This window comes from Haliotis rufescens, unplaced genomic scaffold (genome assembly GCF_023055435.1).
Source record: "Haliotis rufescens isolate VD_foot unplaced genomic scaffold, xgHalRufe1.0.p SCAF_26, whole genome shotgun sequence".
NCBI lineage: Eukaryota > Metazoa > Mollusca > Gastropoda > Lepetellida > Haliotidae > Haliotis > Haliotis rufescens.
In genome coordinates this window covers 3,083,591-3,108,053 of record NW_025963957.1, presented here as the reverse complement: position 1 = coordinate 3,108,053, position 24,463 = coordinate 3,083,591, and the positions used below count along the sequence as shown (strand labels likewise).

General features: G+C 42.7%; 2 protein-coding genes across 2 annotated transcripts; one reads left to right on the top strand and one right to left on the bottom strand.

The window, feature by feature from the left end:
* Positions 1–8,828: 8,828 nt before the first annotated feature.
* On the bottom strand, positions 8,829–14,327 carry LOC124127183. The gene is made up of 3 exons (XM_048402358.1): positions 14,212–14,327; positions 13,519–13,607; positions 8,829–10,816 (listed from the first exon to the last, which is right to left on the bottom strand). The coding sequence occupies exons 1-3, from the start codon at positions 14,325–14,327 to the stop codon at positions 8,829–8,831; spliced, it is 2,193 nt and encodes a 730-aa protein (XP_048258315.1).
* Positions 14,328–14,464: 137 nt separating this feature from the next.
* Positions 14,465–17,055, top strand: LOC125383659 (extensin-like). Its single transcript, XM_048402357.1, has 2 exons — positions 14,465–14,591; positions 15,029–17,055. Exons 1-2 carry the CDS (start codon positions 14,465–14,467, stop codon positions 17,053–17,055), a joined length of 2,154 nt encoding a protein of 717 aa, XP_048258314.1.
* The last annotated feature ends 7,408 nt before the right edge of the window (positions 17,056–24,463 follow it).

The following is a 24,463-nucleotide window of genomic DNA, read 5'->3' as shown; positions in this document are numbered from 1 at the left end:
ATGGCAGAAATTCTGTTTCGAACCATCCAGATGAAATACTAAAGAAAAGAAACATGCTGCAACCTGACTGACTAACAACCTCTGATGAGGAGGGAGCTGATCTCGAGTGACACATCATCACATGACTGCACATGGGCTTAATGAAGCTTGAAACTTTTTCATTTCTGTATTTAATGAAAACCTTGAAAGAACCAATTCCTCCATGGGTATTTTAAACTTGCCATAAAAATTTAACTCATGAAACCAGAAATATCTTTGGAGAGAATCAACTTTAAAAAATAGAGTTGGAAGTAGCTGGTAAAAAAATTTAAGAGATGCTTATTACGTCCTGCCTGAAGAAGTTTTAAAGAAGAAAAAGTTCAGGTTAACGTTTGATTTGTGAAATTCCAACATTTTAGTTTTCTGGTTTTTGAGTTGATTATTTGGTTGCTGCAGTTTAATTCCAGATGGGTGAAGTTTAGAGAAGTTCAGTGAAGTTCATGGAGTGAGTGAGTGAGTGAGTGAGTGAGTGAGTGAGTGAGTGAGTGAGTGAGTGAGTGAGTGAGTGAGTGAGTGAGTGAGTGAGTGAGTGAGTGAGTGAGTTGGGTTTAACCATGATTTGACCAGTACTCCAGTAAAACAGTTTGTCAGCTTGATGTGGGAGGAAACCCTGCAGTGATTCAGGTCTCAGATGTTTACAACTTAAGTGAAACTCACAATCACAGGTATGGTGCTAGTCAACTTCTTGTGGGAGGAAAACCTGAAGCGGAGCAGGTCTTAGATATTGACCACTTGATGAAAACCCATTGGAACAAAGACCGCCTCCGTGGTCTTGTGGTAGAGCGTCCGCCCGGAGAGCGGAAGGTCCAGGGTTCGATCCCGGGCCGCGTCATACAAAAAGACGTTAAAAGATTGTACTTGTTGTTACCCTGTCTGGCGCTCGGCATTAAGGGGCTAAGCAAGGACTGGTCGGCTCGGAGTCAGTATACTGTGTCTGAGTGGGGTATTCATGTTAAACTGCGGCATGGTATCTCAGTGAGCTAGCACTATAAATCGGCATCAGTCCGGACTAGTACAAGCAGCCACACACACACATACACGTGCATACACGTCGCTATGGAACAAGTACCGCACTGACAACCTGAGAAACATAATCAGAGATTCCAAACAATGATTAAGTGTATCCTGGCATGCCAAAGGGATGCAACTCTGCACAGTAAATTGCAGGGATGAAGACGGCTCGGCCAACTGTGCCTCTATGTCAGCAGCGACTTGCCAAAAGCACTGCAGACTTCAAAATGTCTTCCGAGTTGGAACAGGCAAATGTCTCGGAGCCTGGTCCTGTCAGTCAGAGAAGGTTATGTGATATTAATGCCACTTGGAATATTATTTCAATTACATACAGTAGACTACGGTTATAACTAACTCAAAGGGATCACTAATTTTGTTCGTTTTAATCGAAGTTCATTCTAAGCATATATAAAGCATATATACAGCATATATACTGCATATATACAGCATATATACCGCATATATACAGCATATATACCGCATATATACAGCAGCTATACAGCATATATACAGCATATATACAGCATATATACCGCATATATACAGCATATGTACAGCATATATACAGCATATATACAGAATATATACCGCATATATACAGCATATATACCGCATATATACCGCATATATACCGCATATATACAGCATATATACCGCATATATACAGCATATATACCGCATATATACCGCATATATACAGCATATATACAGCAAATGGCCAGGGCCAAAAGACCAGTTCGTTATAAACGTGTTCGTTATAAACGTAGTTGACTGTAATGGCATACCTGCATGTTTAATGTGAGAGGTAAAGATTAGTGGGCTTGGCCTCTGACACTGATGACTTTGGTGAAACCCATAACCCACATGGGTATGATGCTGAGAAACCATGTATCAACAGCAAGCCATATTATACAATTAATTATACAGACTAGCAGACTGTACATCTCAAGGACACAGACTAGCAGACTGTACATCTCAAGGACACAGACTAGCAGACTGTACATCTCAAGGACACAGACTAGCAGACTGTACATCTCAAAGACACAGACTAGCAGACTGTACATCTCAAGGACACAGACTAGCAGACTGTACATCTCAAGGACACAGACTAGCAGACTGTACATCTCAAGGACACAGACTAGCAGACTGTACATCTCAAGGACACAGACTAGCAGACTGTACATCTCAAGGACACAGACTAGCAGACTGTACATCTCAAGGACACAGACTAGCAGACTGTACATCTCAAAGACACAGACTAGCAGACTGTACATCTCAAGGACACAGACTAGCAGACTGTACATCTCAAGGACACAGACTAGCAGACTGTACATCTCAAGGACACAGACTAGCAGACTGTACATCTCAAGGACACAGACTAGCAGACTGTACATCTCAAGGAAACAGACTAGCAGACTGTACATCTCAAGGACACAGACTAGCAGACTGTACATCTCAAAGACACAGACTAGCAGACTGTACATCTCAAGGACACAGACTAGCAGACTGTACATCTCAAGGACACAGACTAGCAGACTGTACATCTCAAGGACACAGACTAGCAGACTGTACATCTCAAGGACACAGACTAGCAGACTGTACATCTCAAGGACACAGACTAGCAGACTGTACATCTCAAGGACACAGACTAGCAGACTGTACATCTCAAAGACACAGACTAGCAGACTGTACATCTCAAGGACACAGACTAGCAGACTGTACATCTCAAGGACACAGACTAGCAGACTGTACATCTCAAGGACACAGACTAGCAGACTGTACATCTCAAGGACACAGACTAGCAGACTGTACATCTCAAGGACACAGACTAGCAGACTGTACATCTCAAGGACACAGACTAGCAGACTGTACATCTCAAGGACACAGACTAGCAGACTGTACATCTCAAGGACACAGACTAGCAGACTGTACATCTCAAGGACACAGACTAGCAGACTGTACATCTCAAAGACACAGACTAGCAGACTGTACATCTCAAAGACACAGACTAGAAAACTATACATGCCCAGGGCATGAACCTTAAGCCCAGGGTGACTGTGTGAAGACACATAAACTCCATAAATGACCTGCATACATCCTAAACCATGTTGAAGGAGATATTCATCAATTAACGTTTGAGGGATTATTGATAGGGGAGTTAATTACAAAGCTGATGTTAAAGTAATAATGATCTAATCCTGGCTCGCCGGCGGAGTATGATCTCCCGGCACGCCATGCTTATGACCCCTGTCACGCCACATGGTCAACAATGATCCCTGTTAAGCTGGCATTATGAATGTGTAATCTTTTAAACGTCTTGCTAGGACCTCACTTACGGTAATAAAGCATTCTAATACAGTAGACATGTCCAATATTTCCAAATGCTGAAAATCATTCTATTGTTAAAGGGTCCTCTTGCACAAAGCCTGCTCCCATGCTCTCAACACTACAACTGTGTAGCTCCGATGCTCTCAACACTACAACTGTGTATCTCCGATGCTCTCAACACTACAACTGTGTAGCTCCTATTCTCTCAACACAGTTGTAGCTCCTATTCTCTCAACACTACAACTGTGTATCTACCATGCTCTCAACACTACAACTGTGTAGCTCCTATTCTCTCAATACTACAACTGTGTATCTCGCATGCTCTCAACACTACAATTGTGTAGCTCCTATTCTCTCAACACTACAACTGTGTAGCTCCTATTCTCTCAACACTACAATTGTGTATCTTCCCATGCTCTCAACACTACAATTGTGTATCTTCCCATGCTCTCAACACTACAACTGTGTATCTCGCATACTCTCAAAACTACACATGTGTATCCCCATGCTCTCAACACTACAACTGTGTAGCTCCCATGCTCTCAACACTACAACTGTGTAGCTCCTATTCTCTCAACACTACAACTGGTTAGCTCCCATGCTCTTGGCACTACAACTGTTTATCTCCCATTCTCTAAGCACTATAATTGTGTATCTCCCATGCTCTAAGCACTATAATTGTGTATCTCCCATGCTCTTGGCACTACAACTGTGGATCTCCCATGCTCTAAGCACTATAATTGTGTATCTCCCATTCTCTAAGCACTATAATTGTGTATCTTCCATGCTCTAAGCACTATAATTGTGTATCTACCATGCTCTTGGCACTACAACTGTGGATCTCCCATGCTCTCAACAATACACATGTGTATCTCCCATGCTCTCAACACTACAACTGTGTAGCTCCCATGCTCTCAACACTACAACTGTGTAGCTCCTATTCTCTCAACACTACAACTGGTTAGCTCCAATGCTCTTGGCACTACAACTGTTTATCTCCCATGCTCTAAGCACTATAATTGTGTATCTCCCATGCTCTTGGCACTACAACTGTGGATCTCCCATGCTCTAAGCACTATAATTGTGTATCTCCCATTCTCTAAGCACTATAATTGTGTATCTTCCATGCTCTAAGCACTATTATTGTGTATCTACCATGCTCTTGGCACTACAACTGTGGATCTCCCATGCTCTCAACAATACACATGTGTATCTCCCATGCTCTCAACACTACAACTGTGTAGCTCCCATGCTCTCAACACTACAACTGTGTAGCTCCTATTCTCTCAACACTACAACTGGTTAGCTCCAATGCTCTTGGCACTACAACTGTTTATCTCCCATGCTCTAAGCACTATAATTGTGTATCTCCCATGCTCTTGGCACTACAACTGTGGATCTCCCATGCTCTAAGCACTATAATTGTGTATCTCCCATTCTCTAAGCACTATAATTGTGTATCTTCCATGCTCTAAGCACTATAATTGTGTATCTACCATGCTCTTGGCACTACAACTGTGGATCTCCCATGCTCTCAACAATACACATGTGTATCTCCCATGCTCTCAACACTACAACTGTGTAGCTCCCATGCTCTCAACACTACAACTGTGTAGCTCCTATTCTCTCAACACTACAACTGGTTAGCTCCAATGCTCTTGGCACTACAACTGTTTATCTCCCATGCTCTAAGCACTATAATTGTGTATCTCCCATGCTCTTGGCACTACAACTGTGTATCTCCCATGCTCTCAACACTACAACTGTGTAGCTCCCATGCTCTTAACACTACAACTATGTATCTCCCTTGCTCTCAACACTACAACTGTGTAGCTCCCATGCTCTCAACACTACAACTGTGTAGCTCCCATGCTCTTAACACTACAACTATGTATCTCCCTTGCTCTCAACACTACAACTGTGTAGCTCCCATGCTCTTAACACTACAACTATGTATTTCCCTTGCTCTCAGCACTACAACTGTGTATCTCCCATGCTCTCAACACTACAACTGTGTAGCTCCCATGCTCTCAACACTACAACTATGTATCTCCCTTGCTCTCAACACTACAACTGTGTAGCTCCCATGCTCTCAACACTACAACTATGTATCTCCCTTGCTCTCAACACTACAACTGTGTAGCTCCCATGCTCTCAAAACTACAACTATGAATCTCCCATGCTCTCAGCACTACAACCGTGTATCTCCCATGCTCTCAGCACTACAACCGTGTATCTCCCATGCTCTCAAAACTACAACTATGTAGCTCCCTTCCAGGCCCAGGAGATATGCAATATGCCATCAGGAATAACGCAAATATTCTTTTCTACCATGCATGCTATTTTGATTCATAACAATTCACTTAATGAATTATAATTTGAAGAAAGAAAGGTCTGAAACATATTAAAACACAAGGTTTAATTTAGAAACTAATGGAAAAGACATAAATATCACACACCCTTTCATCATAGCTACAGGCAGATGAGCAGACAGCCATCACATGCAGATGACATTCTGATTTAGTCCTGGCCAGGTGTATATATACACTACCTTGACAATAATCTGTCTTCAGATACACACAGTCTGGTTGGGAAGATGGACATATCGAAATTGGGTTATCGATCATCTGTGTCCATCTTAACAAGAACATGTAATCAGACAAATCCTCAGATGATGGACAAAGTCCTATCTCACATCACAGCAATTACAGACATCGTTAAGCATCAGCTGAAGCCAGTCTGGACATCAATACAGTTCAGTCCCCATGAAATGGCTTCCCAAGTTATACTTTTAATAGGCCCAGTGTCTCCAATCTCACAGTTCGGCATTGTCTCTGACATGCTAATTAACCTTCGCTGATTAACACTCCTATGTATAGCCCCAGGACCACGGAGATATCTGCTTCAAGCATTACAGACAAAACGTTAACTTTGAAAAATTCTGGCAGGCACGCCATCAATGTACGGCTCGCAAGGGACACGGCAAACTTGTCAGACATCACAGTTACAGAGAAAGGACTTGGGACCAATCAGTAAAGAACAGGTTCCAAATGGATTTTATTACACATGAAGATAAAGAAAACATAGAGATCTATATTTAACTTGCAGTTATATCCTCCATGGAGGTGCAAACTGAACACGCGTTGCTTAAAACACTCTAACAGTGCCCCATCTAATGTTTTACCACGAAACCATGAATGAACACTTGTGTTAAGGCTCTAAAATGTGTTTAATGGTGAGTGCAGAGGTCCTATAAATTAAAGAGGAGCCATGCTCCAAGGTCTGTTAGAGCTCTAAATAACTGTAGACATTGTAAGGCAACACTTTTTTTTTACTTGATTTATGGATCTGCTGACTGTAATAAAATTGAAATGGAAAAGAAAATTCCCCTATAGTCGTGAACACCATTTGTGTCCCCCTGCTTGTGTATTATTGAATAACGGCAGTGACCAATCAGAATATGGGGTGATATGATCATTTAGTATCATATCAGGTCCGTCAGAGTTATTATATGTTAGTCTTGTGACTTTGAACAGTGGAAATACTGAAGATATGTGAGTATGTGAGTGAGTGAGTGAGTGAGTGAGTGAGTATTGTTTTACGCCGCTTTTAGCAATATTCCAGCAATATCACGGCGGAGGACACCAGAAATGGGCTTCACACAATGTATGCATGTTGGGAATCAAACCTAGATCTTCAGCGTGACAAGCGAACACTTTAACCACTAGGCAACCCCACCGCCCCTGAACATATATTAAAAATGTGGAGTGAAATTTTTGTTGTTGATCCTTTGATTGACAGGATGCATAGACGCACAACAGTATTCTCGCTAATTGTTCAGGTTTGCATTGCTTAAAGCAACAGCTGTGTTGGAGGCTCTCGTCCCACATTAAACCATTTTTATGTAGTGGAGAAGAAAGAAAGCTAAACAAAAATTGAATTGCTTTCTTTTCATCTACCAACAGGTATTTTCCTGCAAAAACATCTGTAAAGCAAGTAATAAAAAGTGTGGCCTAAAAAAGTACGCGTAAAAGTGAAGCTTTGTCTCTGTGTAAATTCATCAACTGGCGTGATAGACATCATCAAATTGTTCAAAGACAAACAAAGATTTTGAATTATATGAATGCAACTTGCGAGGACTGCAAATAGTCCCCGCCACCCCCCATCACAGCAGGCATCATGTGCACAACAACCATGATGGATTCAAACCTTAGTCATCACCTATGGGGTAGCCTGGTGGTTAAAGCATTCATTTATCATGCCGAAGACCCGGGTTCGATTCCCCACATGGGTACAATGTGTGAAGACCATGTCACATATCCCCATGGTATCGCCGGAATATTGCAGCAAGCAGAATAAAGTCATACCCACTCACTCACTCAAGTACACAGCCACATCCTTAGACACTTAAAGAAAACTTCTTCAAGAACAAAGTCAGAACATGTCTCCGATTAGGCAAAATAGGGCTTTGTTGGCTCTTGATCAATACTATTGATTTGGCTATAATCTACATCAGCACATAACTGAACACTTCACTATGATAGATCTGTCTACAATACAGGATGATATCAAGCATCCTCGTCCCATCCTATATTCCTGACGAACCTCTGCCTGGTTAACGATATGCTGATCAGCTGATTACAGCGCCACCCATCATTCCTCAGCTGTGTGGTGTCGCATGTGACGAAGTGTAACATGTTGCTAACGACTAGGTCCGCGGCTGTAACACAAATAGAAGGAAGCTCCGAACAGCTGGGGCTAAATAACGGCTCCCAAACATCAAAGTTACAAATCTCAGGAGATGGGGACTGGTCAATAGCGTAACCAGGTGGCCCCCGCCTAATCAAACGTTCCGAAATACATCAAACACAAAGAACAGGATGATAAGTGACAGTTCAGAAGGTCATCTAATTTTTATTCAGGTATTTCAGCTTAAAGTTTAAGCCTTCAATCAGTAGTTTTTCGGGATAGTCAGTAAAAACACAAGCAAAGAGCAGACAAACTATCAAGTTGATTCCAAAATGCCAAATCAGCGCAATGCGATTGCAGATCGTCAGTCTGTCTGTTAGGGGACATAGGGACAGCTGGTTCTGGGTTCGTTTCATTACTCTAATTCAAGTTTTTGCAAATACCAAACACTGTTGTTTCGTTAGATTGGTTGGTTGGTTTGTTGTTGGATCTATTTATATAGGACTTATATGAGATGTTAGCACGATTACAATAAACAGTAAAGTTTTAATTTGAGGAAAACATTTTTTTAAATGAACATTTTATGTAAATCTTTTACAATAAAAATTTGACTAATCTCATGTTTAAGTCACGATTTTTGGTTGTCACATGTTTAACAAGATACACCACCTTAAGGGGTAACTACAATATAAAGGAGTACTAGGTTGCGGCAAATTGGCAGCCCCAGCCATGTTGGACTGAAGTCATTCAATCTCTCTTTGTTATCCTAAAATGACCAATGAGTGACCAGGACACAGTGGGAGAATGACCAATGAGTGACGAGGAAACAGTGAAAGAATGACCAATAAGTGACAAAGACACAGTGATAGAAATACCCATGAGTGACGAGGAAACAGTGGAAGAATGACCAATAGGTGATGAAGACACAGTGAGAGAATGACCAATGAGTGATGAAGACACAGTGGAAGAATGACCAATGAGTGATGAGGAAACAGTGGAAGAATGACCAATAGGTGATGAAGACACAGTGAGAGAATGACCAATGAGTGATGAAGACACAGTGGAAGAATGACCAATGAGTGATGAGGAAACAGTGGAAGAATGACCAATAAGTGATGAAGACACAGTGAGAAAATGACCAATGAGTGACTGGGACACAGTGGAAGAATGAACAATGAGTGAGAAGGAAACAGTGGAAGAATGACCAATAAGTGATGAAGACACAGTGAGAAAATGACCAATGAGTGATGAAGACACAGTGGGAGAATGAACAATGAGTGAGAAGGAAACAGAGGAAGAATGACCAATAAGTGATGAAGACACAGTGGAAGAATGACCAATGAGTGATGAAGACACAGTGGAAGAATCAGCAATGAGCGTTGAAGACACAGTGGAAGAATGACCAATGAGTGATGAAGACACAGTGAGAAAATGACCAATGAATGATGAAGACACAGTGGGAGAATGACCAATGAGTGATGAAGACACAGTGGGAGAATGACCAATGAGTGATGAAGACACATTGGGAGAATGACCAATGAGTGATGAAAACACAGTGGGAGCATGACCAATGAGTGATGAAGACACAGTGGGAGAATGACCAATGAGTGATGAAGACATAGTGGGAGAATGACCAATGAGTGATGAAGACACAGTGAGAGAATGACCAATGAGTGATGAAGACACAGTGGGAGAATGACCAATGAGTGATGAAGACACAGTGGGAGAATGACCAATGAGTGATGAGGACACAGTGAGAGAATGACCAATGAGTGATGAAGACACAGTGAGAAAATGACCAATGAGTGACTGGGACACAGTAGGAGAATGACCAATGAGTGAGAAGGAAACAGTGGAAGAATGACCAATGAGTGATGAAGCACAGTGGGAGAATGACCAGTGAGTGACTGGGACACAGTAGGAGAATGACCAATGAGTGATGAGGACACAGTGGAAGAATGAGCAATGAGCGTCAAAGACACAGTGGAAGAATGACCAATGAGTGATGAAGACACAGTGGAAGAATGACCAATGAGTGATGAAGACACAGTGGAAGAATGACCAATGAGTGATGAAGACACAGTGGAAGAATGACCAATGAGTGATGAGGACACAGTGGGAGAATGACCAATGAGTGATGAGGACACAGTGGGAGAATGACCAATGAGTGATGAGGATACAGTAGGAGAATGACCAATGAGTGATGAGGACACAGTGGGAGAATGACCAATGAGTGACTGGGACACAGTAGGAGAATGACCAATGAGTGATGAGGACACAGTGGGAGAATGACCAATGAGTGATGAGGACACAGTAGGAGAATGACTAATGAGTGATGAGGACACAGTGGGAGAATGACCAATGGGTGACTGGGACACAGTGGTAGAATGACCAATGAGTGATGAGGACACAGTAGGAGAATGACCAATGAGTGATGAAGACACAGTGGGAGAATGACCAATGAGTGATGAAGACACAGTGGGAGAATGACCAATGAGTGATGAAGACACAGTGGGAGAATGACCAATGAGTGATGAGGACACAGTGGGAGAATGACCAATGAGCGTCGAAGACACTGGGAGAATGAGCAATGAGTGACAAAGGACACAGTGGGAGAATGACCAATGGGTGTTGAGGACACAGTGGAAGAATGACCAATGAGTGATAAGGACACAGTGGGAGAATGACCAATGAGTGACAAGAAATGACACATCATTAGTCCCGAGTGAGGTTATGTTATGTCTCAAGTCTTACAAGAAGCTCTGCCTATTTATCACTCACAAGGGACAGATTTGTAAATCCTTTACTCCAAGTCAGTCTGCCAAGTGTCCACAGACAGAAGACCTTTAAGATATTTAAAAATCACCTGAATTCCTTTAATTCTCACAATATTTGGATCAAATTTGAAAGGATTTGTAAAAAACAATAAGAAGGCTTCTATTTCAATTTTCATCCCTTTAACCAGAAGAATATGTTTCGAAGATCTCGATCTTATTTCCAATCACTGCCGTCATTTAGCTATATATTACTATATATTGAGTGTGGCATTAAACAACAAACAAACAAACAAACTTATTTCCAATGTTATTTTGACGTAAATAATAAAATATATGTTAACTAAACTGGAACCACATCATTTGAATCAACTGCCTGCCTTTTTTTTCTATAAAGAATTAATCATCTCATAATTGTGATAAGGGCAACTTGCCTCTATGTACGTGTACAGTCAAGTCCCGATGATCCAACATGATTGGTTGCATAGTATCATGTCGGATTAACAAGTATGTCGGATAATCGAAATTTCGTGATTGAAAATTGGACAATTGCACTATTGATAACAAAACAAATGTAGTAAGAAAAAAAGTTTAAAATGAAATATTCATACTGCTATGTTACATTGCTGGCGAAATGGCAGAATATGTCTTCTAATCATGCAACCTCTAAAGCTAATCACAAAACTACTGTTGACTGATTTAAAATACTTTTGAAAGAATAGTCTGGAATGGAAGTCGCCAGTTTGAAACGAGTGCTGCAAAGCTCAAGAAGGCAGGTTTCTTACTGGCTTATGTAGACTTCCTGTTAGTCATTTCATTGGTCAGTCAAAGTTTGAGTTTGAGTTTGAGACAGGTCATTCTGACATGACCTGTAATAGGATATCCTCAGCAGGAGCGAGAACTTGTATCTGATTTTTATGAGCTTAAGGTAATCTGAGCATGTGATTTTTTAAAATCCTGTTTTGTTTATTTAAAGCATTATTTGTTAATTGTTAAGCAAGCTTATCTCTGCAGCCAGTGTAATATGCAGCTACTAGCCGACTTGTCTCGCGCAGTGTACTCACAGGCAGATGACCACGGATTACGCTGATCACTGTGTCGATTAACAAGACTGTTAATAAGTGATTTCAGCAATTTGTTGCAAATTAGGTGTGTTGGGAGTCATAATGCGAGACTGTTGGAATAACGGGTCTAAATAGCACGGATTTCATTGGTCCCATCATTAGTGTCGGATAAAGGCGACTGTTGGATTAACGAGCGTCAGATTAATGAAACTTGACTGTATCTATAAATATGAGTATTCATAAAAAAAATTCGCAAAAGACTTCAGTTCACCTATTTTTTGTGCCAAGTTTCAGGGTGATTTGAGGGTTTCTGCACTTCCTCAAGTTGTCCATTTTCCAAAGGTCACAGACCCCTGCCTATTCTCACAGCCACTTGTCCATGACACCATGTCATGTCCACAACTAATTATTTCACAACAATGCAATTCCTTCTATGCGAGGCTCAGAACTTGGGCATGGTGTGTGGTGTGTGTGCATGCGTGTGCATGTGTGTGCGTGTGTGTGCGTGTGTGTGTGCATGCGTGTGCGTGTGTGTGCGTGAGCGTGCGTGTTTGTATTCAACCAGATCACAAACTACAACCAGTCAATCTTCAAAAGTTCACACTTACAAGTATGGGGTACAGGGGATGTATGTAGCCCTGGAATCCCCATGGGTTGAATTTATTTAGCTGTATTCTTAGAAAACCTAACTTTAGGACTATTTCAGTTGGGAATGTCTATAAATCAGTCCCTGCTGATTTCTGCAGCCAGAGAGCACAAATTTAACTGTACATTTTTTATAATTTCTACAACCAGTTTTCATGCACAAATGATCTGATTGTGTATACAGTACAAAGTTGACTGAAAGTTTGTCTTTACTCAAACACATAAAAGTCAGAAGGAATGTGCCCATAGTCAGAATGCGAAATTTAGCGACTTGTACTAGTGTAACCATGGAATTTTATTGTCATTTAACCATTATCACATGACTAACCATGAGTCCGGGTAGTCCTGTGGGTACCCGGGTCCTATTTAGGACCCACCCGACCCTAGTACCCAAGTTACCCGTCCCAGCCCTAGAGCTTGTGCAACTTTTCTATATTGAGACCAGCCTTGAATTTGCATGGTGTATTTCTGCAATGTATTTGAACGATTCCACAGCAAAAAACTGGGTGATTTCCAGCAAGAAATGTACATTTCTGCATCAAAAGGACAATTCTGCAAAATTTTTCGAAATTGCAAAATTGTGTAAGACACAGAGACTGACACACATAACCACAGGAACATTAGCTTCATACCCGTGACTTTGTAATATAGAAATTGTGTTTGATCAGTCAATTTCATTGGAATATGTATCATTCAAGTTAGCAGGGTTGCACAGAGGATTCATATTTCTTCATGCGTGAGTGTTTGTGGTTTTATGGTGCTAGCCCACTGAGGTACCATGTCGCAGTTTTAACATGAAACCCCTCCTGCGACACAGTATACTGACTCCGAGCCGACCAGTCGGTACAAAGGGACTCCGGACTGGTCGGCTCGGAGTCCCTTTGTACCGATCACCAGGCAGGGTAGCAACAAGCATCTTTTAACTTATTTTGGTATGACATGTCCAGGGTTTGAACCACCTGCTTTACACTTGCCGGGCAGACACTCTGCCCACTTGACCACTGAGATGGTCGGGGGAAATACTAACAATCTGTACAGCATGATAGTCGGCATGCACCTGATGAAGGAGTAAGCATATACTTTGAAATGTTATGCTCCTCGTAGGGCTGGGACGGGGAACTCGGGTACTCGGGTCAGGTGGGTCCAGAGTAGGGTCCTGAGTAGGACCCGGTACCCATAGGACTACCTGGACCCGCGGTTAGTCTCATGATATATTGTTTAATGACAAAAGTTCACTATAGCTCAGTGGTTACACTACAAGTTGCTAATGTTCGCATTTCTTTCTGATGATGCACACATTCCTTTTGACTTGTATATGTTTGAGTAAAGATAAAGCTTCAGTCAACTTCAGTGTACACATGATCTAATCATTTGATACTTGTATCTTAATCATTTTTGCCAGGTCTGCGGTAAAACAATTTGAGATCAGACATTTTGTTCCCAACTCTTGAGACCTGCAGTGGGGAGCCGGTTAGGGTAATAGGGGGTCGGGTACCATGGTAGTAAATTTGTACTCGTCCGAACCCAAGTTCCTCATAATAAAGGATTTGACATCCATAAATTCTCTTTCCTTTGTGTATCATTTCTAAATGCCAATCAAAGACTTGATCAAATGACAATATAATACAAAACAAATTACTGGGAAACTTTCAAAAACCTACCTGTAAGATGTCTGTTTGCGGATGGTGAAGTGCGCAAACCGGTCGCCAAGTCCACCATCTGGCCCCTCGGACGAGTCGCTTCGATTCCCCTCCTCAAAACACCAGCCCTCAGCCATGACTCGGAGTTTGGGGCGGGTCTTCGCCACTCTGTACGACACCCCACATTAATACGTCTTCACTGGCTGAAAACACAGGTGAGGAATCCAAAGTTAGTCCGACTGATCATCTATCAAAGCACATGTCAAATCTCTCAATGAGCCCCGTAGTTTGGTCATTTTTTGTCACCTCCCTATCGGGCTGTGATGACAGTGGGAGAGCCAGTGACAGCGACCAGGCTGGGAGTCTGCTCGATAATTGGCATGTCGGAGAGCGACAGAGAGGCATGTCCAACATCCTCGGGTCGTCGCAGGCTCAACAATCCATTTCAACCAGACATGACAGGAAGGGATTTCTTTTTAAACAAAATACACAGAAATTGAAGTAAAGCAGAGCTAATGGATTACACAAACATTAACACCTCATTTGTCATTGCCTGCATAAGCTTCAGGTCTGTGGTAAACAAGAAAAAAGACCATATCCAATCTGGTAATTCCAAATAGGACTGCATATGAAATGATGATTTATGGATAACAAACAAGGTGTAAAACTGCGCATTTCCCACAGGTGCTGACATAAAAATACACCTTTCTTGTGTTCCCTCCTGCTGGAGTCAGTGAAGCAGGTTTAATGCCAGGTCTATCATAGCTGGACGCCTCACAAAACAAATCTTCGAACTATTGATATTTCTACGTTCGGTAACTGTATCTCTGATTAACAGTTGCATCGACCCCTCTCATAGGCCTTCACCCACTGTATGGGCATCCACCCCATATATTGGCCTCCACCCACTGTATCGGCATCCACCCCATATATTGTCCTCCACCCACTGTATCAGCCTCCACCCACTGTATCGGCATCCACCCCATATATTGTCCTCCACCCACTGTATCAGCCTCCACCCACTGTATCAGCCTCCACCCACTGTATTGGCCTCCACCCACTGTATCAGCCTCCACCCACTGTATCAGCCTCCACCCACTGTATCAGCCTCCACCCACTGTATCAGCCTCCACCCACTGTATTGGCCTCCACCCACTGTATCAGCCTCCACCCACTGTATCAGCCTCCACCCACTGTATCAGCCTCCACCCACTGTATTGGCCTCCACCCACTGTATCAGCCTCCACCCACTGTATCAGCCTCCACCCACTGTATCAGCCTCCACCCATTGTATTGGCCTCCACCCACTGTATCAGCCTCCACCCAGTGTATCAGCCTCCACCCACTGTATCAGCCTCCACCCACTGTATCAGCCTCCGACCACTGTATCAGCCTCCACCCACTGTATCGGCATCCACCCAAAATATTGTCCTCCACCCACTGCATCAGCCTCCACCCACTGTATCAGCCTCCACCCACTGTATCGGCATCCACCCACTGTATCAGCCTCCACCCACTGTATCAGCCTCCACCCACTGCATCAGCCTCCACCCACTGTATCAGCCTTCACCCACTGTATCAGCCTCCACCCACTGTATTGGCCTCCACCCACTGTATCAGCATCCACCCACTGTATCAGCCTCCACCCACTGTATCAGCCTCTACCCCATATATTGGCCTCCACCCACTGTATCGGCCTCCACCCACTGTATTGGCCTCCACCCACTGTATCGGCCTCCACCCACTGTATTGGCCTCCACCCACTGTATCGGCCTCCACCCACTGTATCAGCCTCCACCCACTGTATCGGCCTCCACCCACTGTATCGGCATCCACCCACTGTATCAGCCTCCACCCACTGTATCAGCATCCACCCACTGTATCAGCATCCACCCACTGTATCAGCCTTCACCCACTGTATCAGCATCCACCCACTGTATCGGCATCCACCCACTGTATTGGCCTCCACCCACTGTATTGGCCTCCACCCACTGTATTGGCCTCCACCCACTGTATCAGCCTTCACCCACTGTATCAGCATCCACCCACTGTATCAGCATCCACCCACTGTATTGGCCTCCACCCACTGTATTGGCCTCCACCCACTGTATCGGCCTCCACCCACTGTATCAGCCTCTACCATATATATTGGCATCCACCCACTGTATCGGCATCCACCCACTGTATCGGCCTCCACCCACTGTATCAGCCTCTACCATATATATTGGCCTCCACCCACTGTATCGGCCTCCACCCCATATATCAGCCTCCACCCACTTTTTTGGCCTCCACCCACTGTATCAGCCTCCACCCCATATATTGGCCTCCACCCACTGTATCAGCCTCCACCCACTGTATCGGCATCCACCCACTGTATCAGCTTCCACCCACTGTATCAGCCTCCACCCACTGTATTGGCCTCCACCCAGTATATCAGCCTCCACCCACTGTATCAGCCTCTACCATATATATTGGCCTCCACCCACTGTATCAGCCTCCACCCACTGTATCAGCCTCTACCCCATATATTGGCCTCCACCCACTGTATCGGCATCCACCCACTGTATTGGCCTCCACCCACTGTATCAGCCTCCACCCACTGTATCAGCCTCCACCCACTGTATCAGCCTCCACCCACTGTATCGGCATCCACCCCATATATTGGCCTCCACCCACTGTATCAGCCTCCACCCACTGTATCAGCCTCCATCCACTGTATCGGCATCCACCCACTGTATCAGCCTCCACCCACTGTATCAGCCTCCACCCACTGTATCGGCATCCACCCCATATATTGGCCTCCAACAAATGTGTCCATTTATCGGCATCCCCCATGTTGCTATGTATCGGCATCCAACCCTTTGATAGGCATAACCATATATTGGCATCCACTTCTGTATGTTCAGGTTTCAATGAAAATGTGAATCATTTAAAAAACTCAGAGACACATTTCAAAACTTTAATAACTTCACAAATTAATCTTCACCCTGACCAAAATATTCCAGACTATTGTTATGGTTGAAAAAAAAATATTTGTAAAAATTGTCTTCAAGACACTTCAAAAGCAGTATTTGCATTGCTAATACTCCAAAATCTTCACCTAACTTGTATTCAGAAAAACACTTCCATTTCACCTGCTTGTGTATCGTGGTCTGAGAGAGTTAACCAGCACGCGTGTTGCAGTGAAACAAGTTCATTAATACCATGAGCTCTCGAGGGCCCCAATGGAGCAACATCCTGGTTATAAAACAGGTACATAATGGTCATATTCCACGATGCTTTGTCTTGAATTATGAGCATAAAAGCATGCTAACACACTGCCGCCGTTCTGCTATGGCTGTACTGATGGCCCAAGTATGTAACATGCCCGTCTCTATTGTTAGAGGCGTCATTAGATAGAACGTGATACACAGGCTATATTTAGAACATCTGCAGGGATTCTTTGGCTGAAATAAATGGCCGGCTAAAAATCCTTCAGAGGATGAAGAAATACCAAGTCTGATCATGAGTTCTCAGTTAAAATAGCATTAATATCTTTGGGAAGATCGATGGATGGGTCACGCTTTTCTTCAATGAACTATTTCTGTTTCGCTGCCCTTACCTTTCGGAGTGCTTTCAAGGACACAGAAGAATTGTCTAATCTGTCTCACCATTAACTCTACCCTTTGTTCCCCTACAAGCAAGCATATACAGAGGGTATCTGTACTTTTTCTTAAATGTCAGATAACATGTTTATCTAACAGAGTGACCTGGCAAGTTGATGTTTTCATGAGTGGCATTCACAAGTGAAATATTCAGCTTTGTTGGATTAAGAGATGAGACAAGAAAAAATAACATGCAAAAAGTTTGTTTATTGTGTTACCTTTCTGATCTTCATGATCTTTCTCTGAATACTTTATAGTGACATTGTTTGTTTGTTTGTTTATTGTTTAACGCAGCACTCAGCAATATTCCAGCTTTATGACTTGTCTGTAAATAATCGAGTGTGGACCAGACAATCCTGTGATTTACATCATGAGCATCGATCCACGCAATTGGGATACGATGACATGCATCAACCAAGTCAGCGAGCCTGACCACCCGATCCAGTTAGCGCCTCTTACGACTAGCAAAGTTGCCTTTTACAGCAAGCATGGCTGAAGACCTTATTCTACCCCGTACCTTCACAGGTGGGAGGACAGCCCAAAGTATATGGTGCTGACAAACCTAGAAATATGATCATGGCAAACCAGGATTCAAACTGAAGACCTATTCTACCCCGGATCTTCACGGGTGACACTGAGGCAGACTGAAGGTAGTTCCATAATAAAGTTTGATAGAGAGATACTGATACTATATTTTCGGGTGAATACAGTATTTCATCACTAAATACATAATAAGACTATTCTAAAGCCACAGACAAAAATATCTACCAAGAGAAGCCCCACATTTGTCACAATCTCAGAGGTACTGGGGACTTAATCTGACCTGGAACACCCACAGAGAGACAAGAATGGGGTACTGGGGACCTAGTCTGACCTGGGGGGAGACAAGCATGGGGTACTGGGGACCTAGTCTGACCTGGAGTGGCCACAGGGAGACAAGCATGGGAAACTGGGGACCTAAGGCGTGCCCAAGGGAGGCAACTCTGCACAGAGACGGTTATATCACATGACCAATCAGGCTACTGATTGTCACAAGTTTCTTGAACGTGTGTGGACAAGCTTTCTCTCTGGAAATACTGTCATGGTAATTTCAAGTTCAAGTGAATCAAAAAAGATACAATAATGTGTTAAGTATTCTCATTTGCTTCAATATGCATGAGAGGAAGATTGCCGAAGGTTGAATCTGGAACGGAAGCCTGAAACCTGGGTGTTTGATGAAGCAGTTAATGTGAATGACTCTCCTAATCCAATCCTCTGCATTACATCTGCTGAAAGAACAGCCTTCCTGATTTATTAGCACCTGATTCGTGATTTATCGGCAATTTACAGGCAGACGTGATGTGAAACAAGTGCCCTTATGCTACATATCAAACAATGTATGAATTATTGCACAGGAGCTTTTATCATGACTCCCATAATTTCCTTCAGATTCTTGACATATTCGCTTGTGAGTTGTCCTCCTGCTTTCACGGCGGGGGACACCAGAAATGGGCTTCACACATTGTACCCATGATGGGAATCGATCCCGGGTGTTTTGCGTGACGAGCGAATGCTTTAACAACTAGGCTACCCGACCGTCCCCCACATATATGACGGCGGTCTGTAAATAATTGAGTCTGGACCAGACAATCCAGAGATTGACATCATGAGCATCGATCCACGCAGTTGGGATATGATGACATGCATCATCAAAGTCAGTGAGCCTGACCACCCGATCCTGTTGGTCGCCTCTTATGACAAGCATAATCGCCTCTTACGACAAGCATGGGTTGCTGAAGACCTTTTCTACCCCGTACCTTCACAGGTGGGAGGACAGCCCAAAGTGATGCATGTGTATGGTGCTGACAAACCTAGAAATATGATCATGGCAAACCACAGTTTTCTGCACAGCGAATTGTGGCACCTAAGACGACTGGGCCACACATACCCCCTAACATACAAATGCATGGGAAGCACAGTATATGTTTCCCATGAATCAATGATGTAAGTACCTCTTTGTACTTTGGTATTGACTCACACGGAACATATATTCCATGACTCGACACTGCACATTAGTGATTCTCGAGGCAACAAATACTCTATTTGATCATGGATGAAGGTTACTAGTATATTAAAGAGCATGACGCTCATGCATAATAAATAGTACCGTATGTCATGAATATCATTTGATATGAGTGCATGCAAGGCGCTGCTCTGAAAATACTATTTAACCCTTATCTTTTGAAACATTTATTCTTGAATTCTCCTTTCAAATCAATAAGTGATTGGTCTTGGACTGTACCATTTTTTATTATTTGAAGAAATGGAACTGTCATTTTTTCATGTGAAAGAGTGGAATAGTTCCCCAGTGCCAATACTTATCTCCCAGTGGGGACTCCTGGACAGAATAGTTTCCCAGTGTCCAATACTTATCTCCCAGTGGTGATTCCTGGGAAGAATAGTTTCCCAGTGCCAATACTTATCTCCCAGTGGTGACTCCAGGGAAAAATAGTTTCCCAGTGTCCAATACTTATCTCCCAGTGGTGACTCCAGGGAAGAATAGTTTCCCAGTGCCAATACTTATCTCCCAGTGGTGACTCCAGGGAAAAATAGTTTCCCAGTGTCCAATACTTATCTCCCAGTGGTGACTCCAGGGAAGAATAGTTTCCCAGTGCCAATACTTCTCTCCCAGTGGTGACTCCTGGGCAGAATAGGCCCAATTAACCAAATACCAAATACCAAAACACAGATATACTCCAACATGTTCAAAATACTAACCCATATCCAATACCGCAAACTTCAAAATTCGCACCAACAAAAAAAAAGAAACCACTCAATATCCACCCACAATATGAACCTCATGTTGTATAACAACGTCTTGGAAATAAGAATAAACACCCTTATCTTTGAAACACAAATTCAAAGCAACTACACAAACAGTGAAGCTGTAAGTCTTTAGCTTGACCTGCAACAAGTGCTCCCAATCCTTCCCCTCGACTCCACAGCCGAGGTGATCAACCGAGGGGTCGGTAACTTCCCCACGGCCACTTACCACCCATCCTCACCCAATGACTCCATCAAGATTCAACATTCAAAGAAAATATGGTCAAATTCCCATAAGGTGAAGCGGCCACTTCAAGTCTGCGTTAGACTGACATTAGAGCTGCAAGCATCACTCATTGCATGAATCCCCTGTGCAATGGCTCTGAAATGATTGTACATAGGTCTAATTATCATATAGCCAGCAGCATACAAAGCAAATATCCATGACAATATGGAAGATGGTTTCCCCAATGCCTTCAAGTCACTTCTTTTGTAAGGCAATCCATATGAATTAACACCAAGAAGGCATAACACATACTTTCTTGCAAAGTATTCAATTACCCACACACCAAGGGAGATAACTCTAAAGGTAATGTTAAAGCTACATTGGACATGCTGAAACTCAGATAGCTGTCATGTATTTCAGTAACTATCAAACTCCTTCAATCAGGTTATTCAGCTGCATTATACCTCGGGAAGCAGTGAAATTGTAATGTTGCATGAATTCACTGTAAACTGTGTAACGCCGGCCTGCTCGCCCACCCACCCACACATCCTCACTCACTCACTCACTCACTCACTCATTCACTCACTCACTCACTCACCCACTCACTCACCCACTCACTCACCCACTCACTCACTCACCCACCCACCAGGGACATGAAGCCAATCCTGATACTCTGGATGCTTTTAGGTGATTTTTATGATTCTGAATAAACATCAACATTAACATCTTTAACACCTGCATTATTCATTCACGGCCCTATCTTCATCTCACTTAAAACATCCAATATTCATGTTCCATTTCTTCTCCTTTAGCTAATACAGACAAATAAAACGACAAATCTCTTACTTTAATTACCCTTGATGTCATTCAAGGATGCTCCTATTGAAGGAGGTCTCTGAATAAACCAGAGCAGTCATCACAGTTAATGAAATAGACGGGTAAGCTTCAACACCGTCTTCTAGCAACGTGCTCCGATTACTGGCATGACCATGATGGCAACTCCTGTCCACACACCTCAAAAAGACATTTATAAAACTGCATCAAGCTATTCCCACAGGAGATACTCCTGACAGAGCGTCCATATCAGCTATTATGGGAATGTTCCTTGTGTAAATGAAAACATGAACTGCCATGATGTCGCTATTCAGAAACTTGAGCTGAAACAGCTTCCATCACTCCCGCCGCTCCAAATGTTTGGGTCAGTGTGTGAATGTGAGTGAGTGAGTTGGGTTTAACGCCGCTTTTTTAACAGTATGCCAGTCATATCACGGCGTGTCAGCTTAATGTGGGAGGAAAGCCCGAAGTGATGCAGGTCTCAGACGTTTACCACTTCGGTGAAACCCACGAACACGGGTATGGTGCTGACAAACCTAGAAACATAATCGGGGCGAATCGGGATTCGAACCCACAATCATAGGTTTCGGGCGTGCCCAAGGGACGCAACTCTGCACAGCGAATCGCGGCGCCTTAGACAACTGGGTCACCCGTGCCCCCCAGTGTGTGAATGGGGGATACAGTAAAGAGATAATATAGAATCTTGACCTTGACATTCATTTTAAGTAGCTGACCACAATGAAGAGCAAATGTAACAAAAAGATTCCAAGGCTGTTTGGACTGTATGGCTGTAGACATGGTAGAATTAACACGATCAACCGCTGACAATTGATTGGCACTGTCAAGCGTAGTGAACTCGGTGAACGGACAGATATAACAATACAAATTGATGACATATGGATCACCTGGATTTCTCTCAACAGAACAGTGCATGTAGGAGGAGGTGCGGGTGTGAGTTGGTGCATGTCAAAGTAGCCCTTATGATAAGATGTGTCACTGTTGTCTGCATGAAAGACAAATGTCGCTCTTGTCTTCATGATAATGTTGCTCTAGCTAACTGCTTTATAAGATAAATGTCGCTCTAACCTTCATAAGATAAATGTCGCTCTAGCCTATTAAGATAAATGTCATTCAAGGCTTTATGATAAGATAAATGTCGTGCAAGCTTTCATAAGATGATGTCGCTCTAGCCTATAACATAAATGTCACTCAAGGCTTTATGATAAGATAAATGTCACTCAAGCTTTCATAAGATAATGTCGCTCTAGCCTTTATAAGATAAATGTCGCTCAAGCGTTCATAAGATTATGTCACTCTAGCCTTCATAAGATAAATGTCACTCAAGGCCTATGATAAGATAAATGTCGCTCTAGCCTATTAACATAAATGTTGCTCTACGTTTCATAAGATTAATGTCACTTTAGCCTTTATAAGATAAATGTCTCTCTAGCCTTTATAAGATAAATGTCACTCTAGCCTTATCATGTCGCTCTTGGCTTCATAAGATAAATGTCACTCTAGCCTATAAGATAAATGTCACCCTAGCCTTTATAAGATAAATGTCTCTCTAGCCTTTATAAGATAAATGTCTCTCTAGAGTTTATAAGATAAATGTCTAGCCTTATCATGTCGCTCTTGGCTTCATAAGATAAATGTCACTCTAGCCTATAAGATAAATGTCACTCTAGCCTATAAGATAAATGTCGCCCTAGCCTTTATAAGATAAATGTCACTCTAGCCTTATCATGTCGCTCTTGGCTTCATAAGATAAATGTCACTCTAGCCTTTATAAGATAAATGTCGCTCTAGCCTTTATAACATAAATGTTGCCATAGCCTTTATAACATAAATGTCACTCTAGCCTTATCATGTCGCTCTTGGCTTCATAAGATAAATGTCGCTCTAGCCTTTATAACATAAAAGTCGCTCTAGCCTTTATAACATAAATGTGGCCATAACCCTCACAATACGCTTATCACCACTACGTTTACCATAACCTAACAATTTGATACATTTCACTTTGCTTTCACAATATGTCATAAATCACAGACTAAGATTTCAAAGTTCAGATTTGCTGAATCTTTAACCACAAACAGTTTTTGACTGTGAGTTTTAAGATAGTGACAACTGAACACAGCTCAAGTCATCCGTAATCTGTAATGACTTGACAGAGTCTTAATCCATATATTCTTTCTATTAGGAGCTGACCCATGAAGGTCAAGAGTAGAATAGGTCTTCAACAACCCATGCTTGCCACAAAAGGCAACTATGCTTGTCGTAACAGGATTGGGTGGTCAGGCTCGCTGACAAAGTTAATGCATGTCATCATTTCCCAATTGCGTTGATCTATACTCATGATATCGATCACTGGATTGTCTGGTCCAGACTTGATTATTTACAGACCACCATCATATAGCTGGAATATTGCTCAGTGCAACAAACAAACAATTAGGAGCTATGGAGAAACCCCAAAACAAACAGAAATCCTCAAAAATTATTACCTCTTGATCCTGAATTTGGTCTGACAAGTAAGGACGTAATTCATCAACTCAGCAAGCAGACATTCTCACTACACAAAAATCAGAATCTGTCCGATTAAAGAATCAGATTTCGACTATTGTGGATACGTCATCAATCTTCTGATAAATTCAGACAAAGATTTCTTGATCAGCGAAATTTAAGCTGTACATTTCCCACTGATGGATGGGTTGCTAGTTACCCTGAGACTGTCAAGGAAGCAATTAGCAGGATCAATAAACCACTGCCA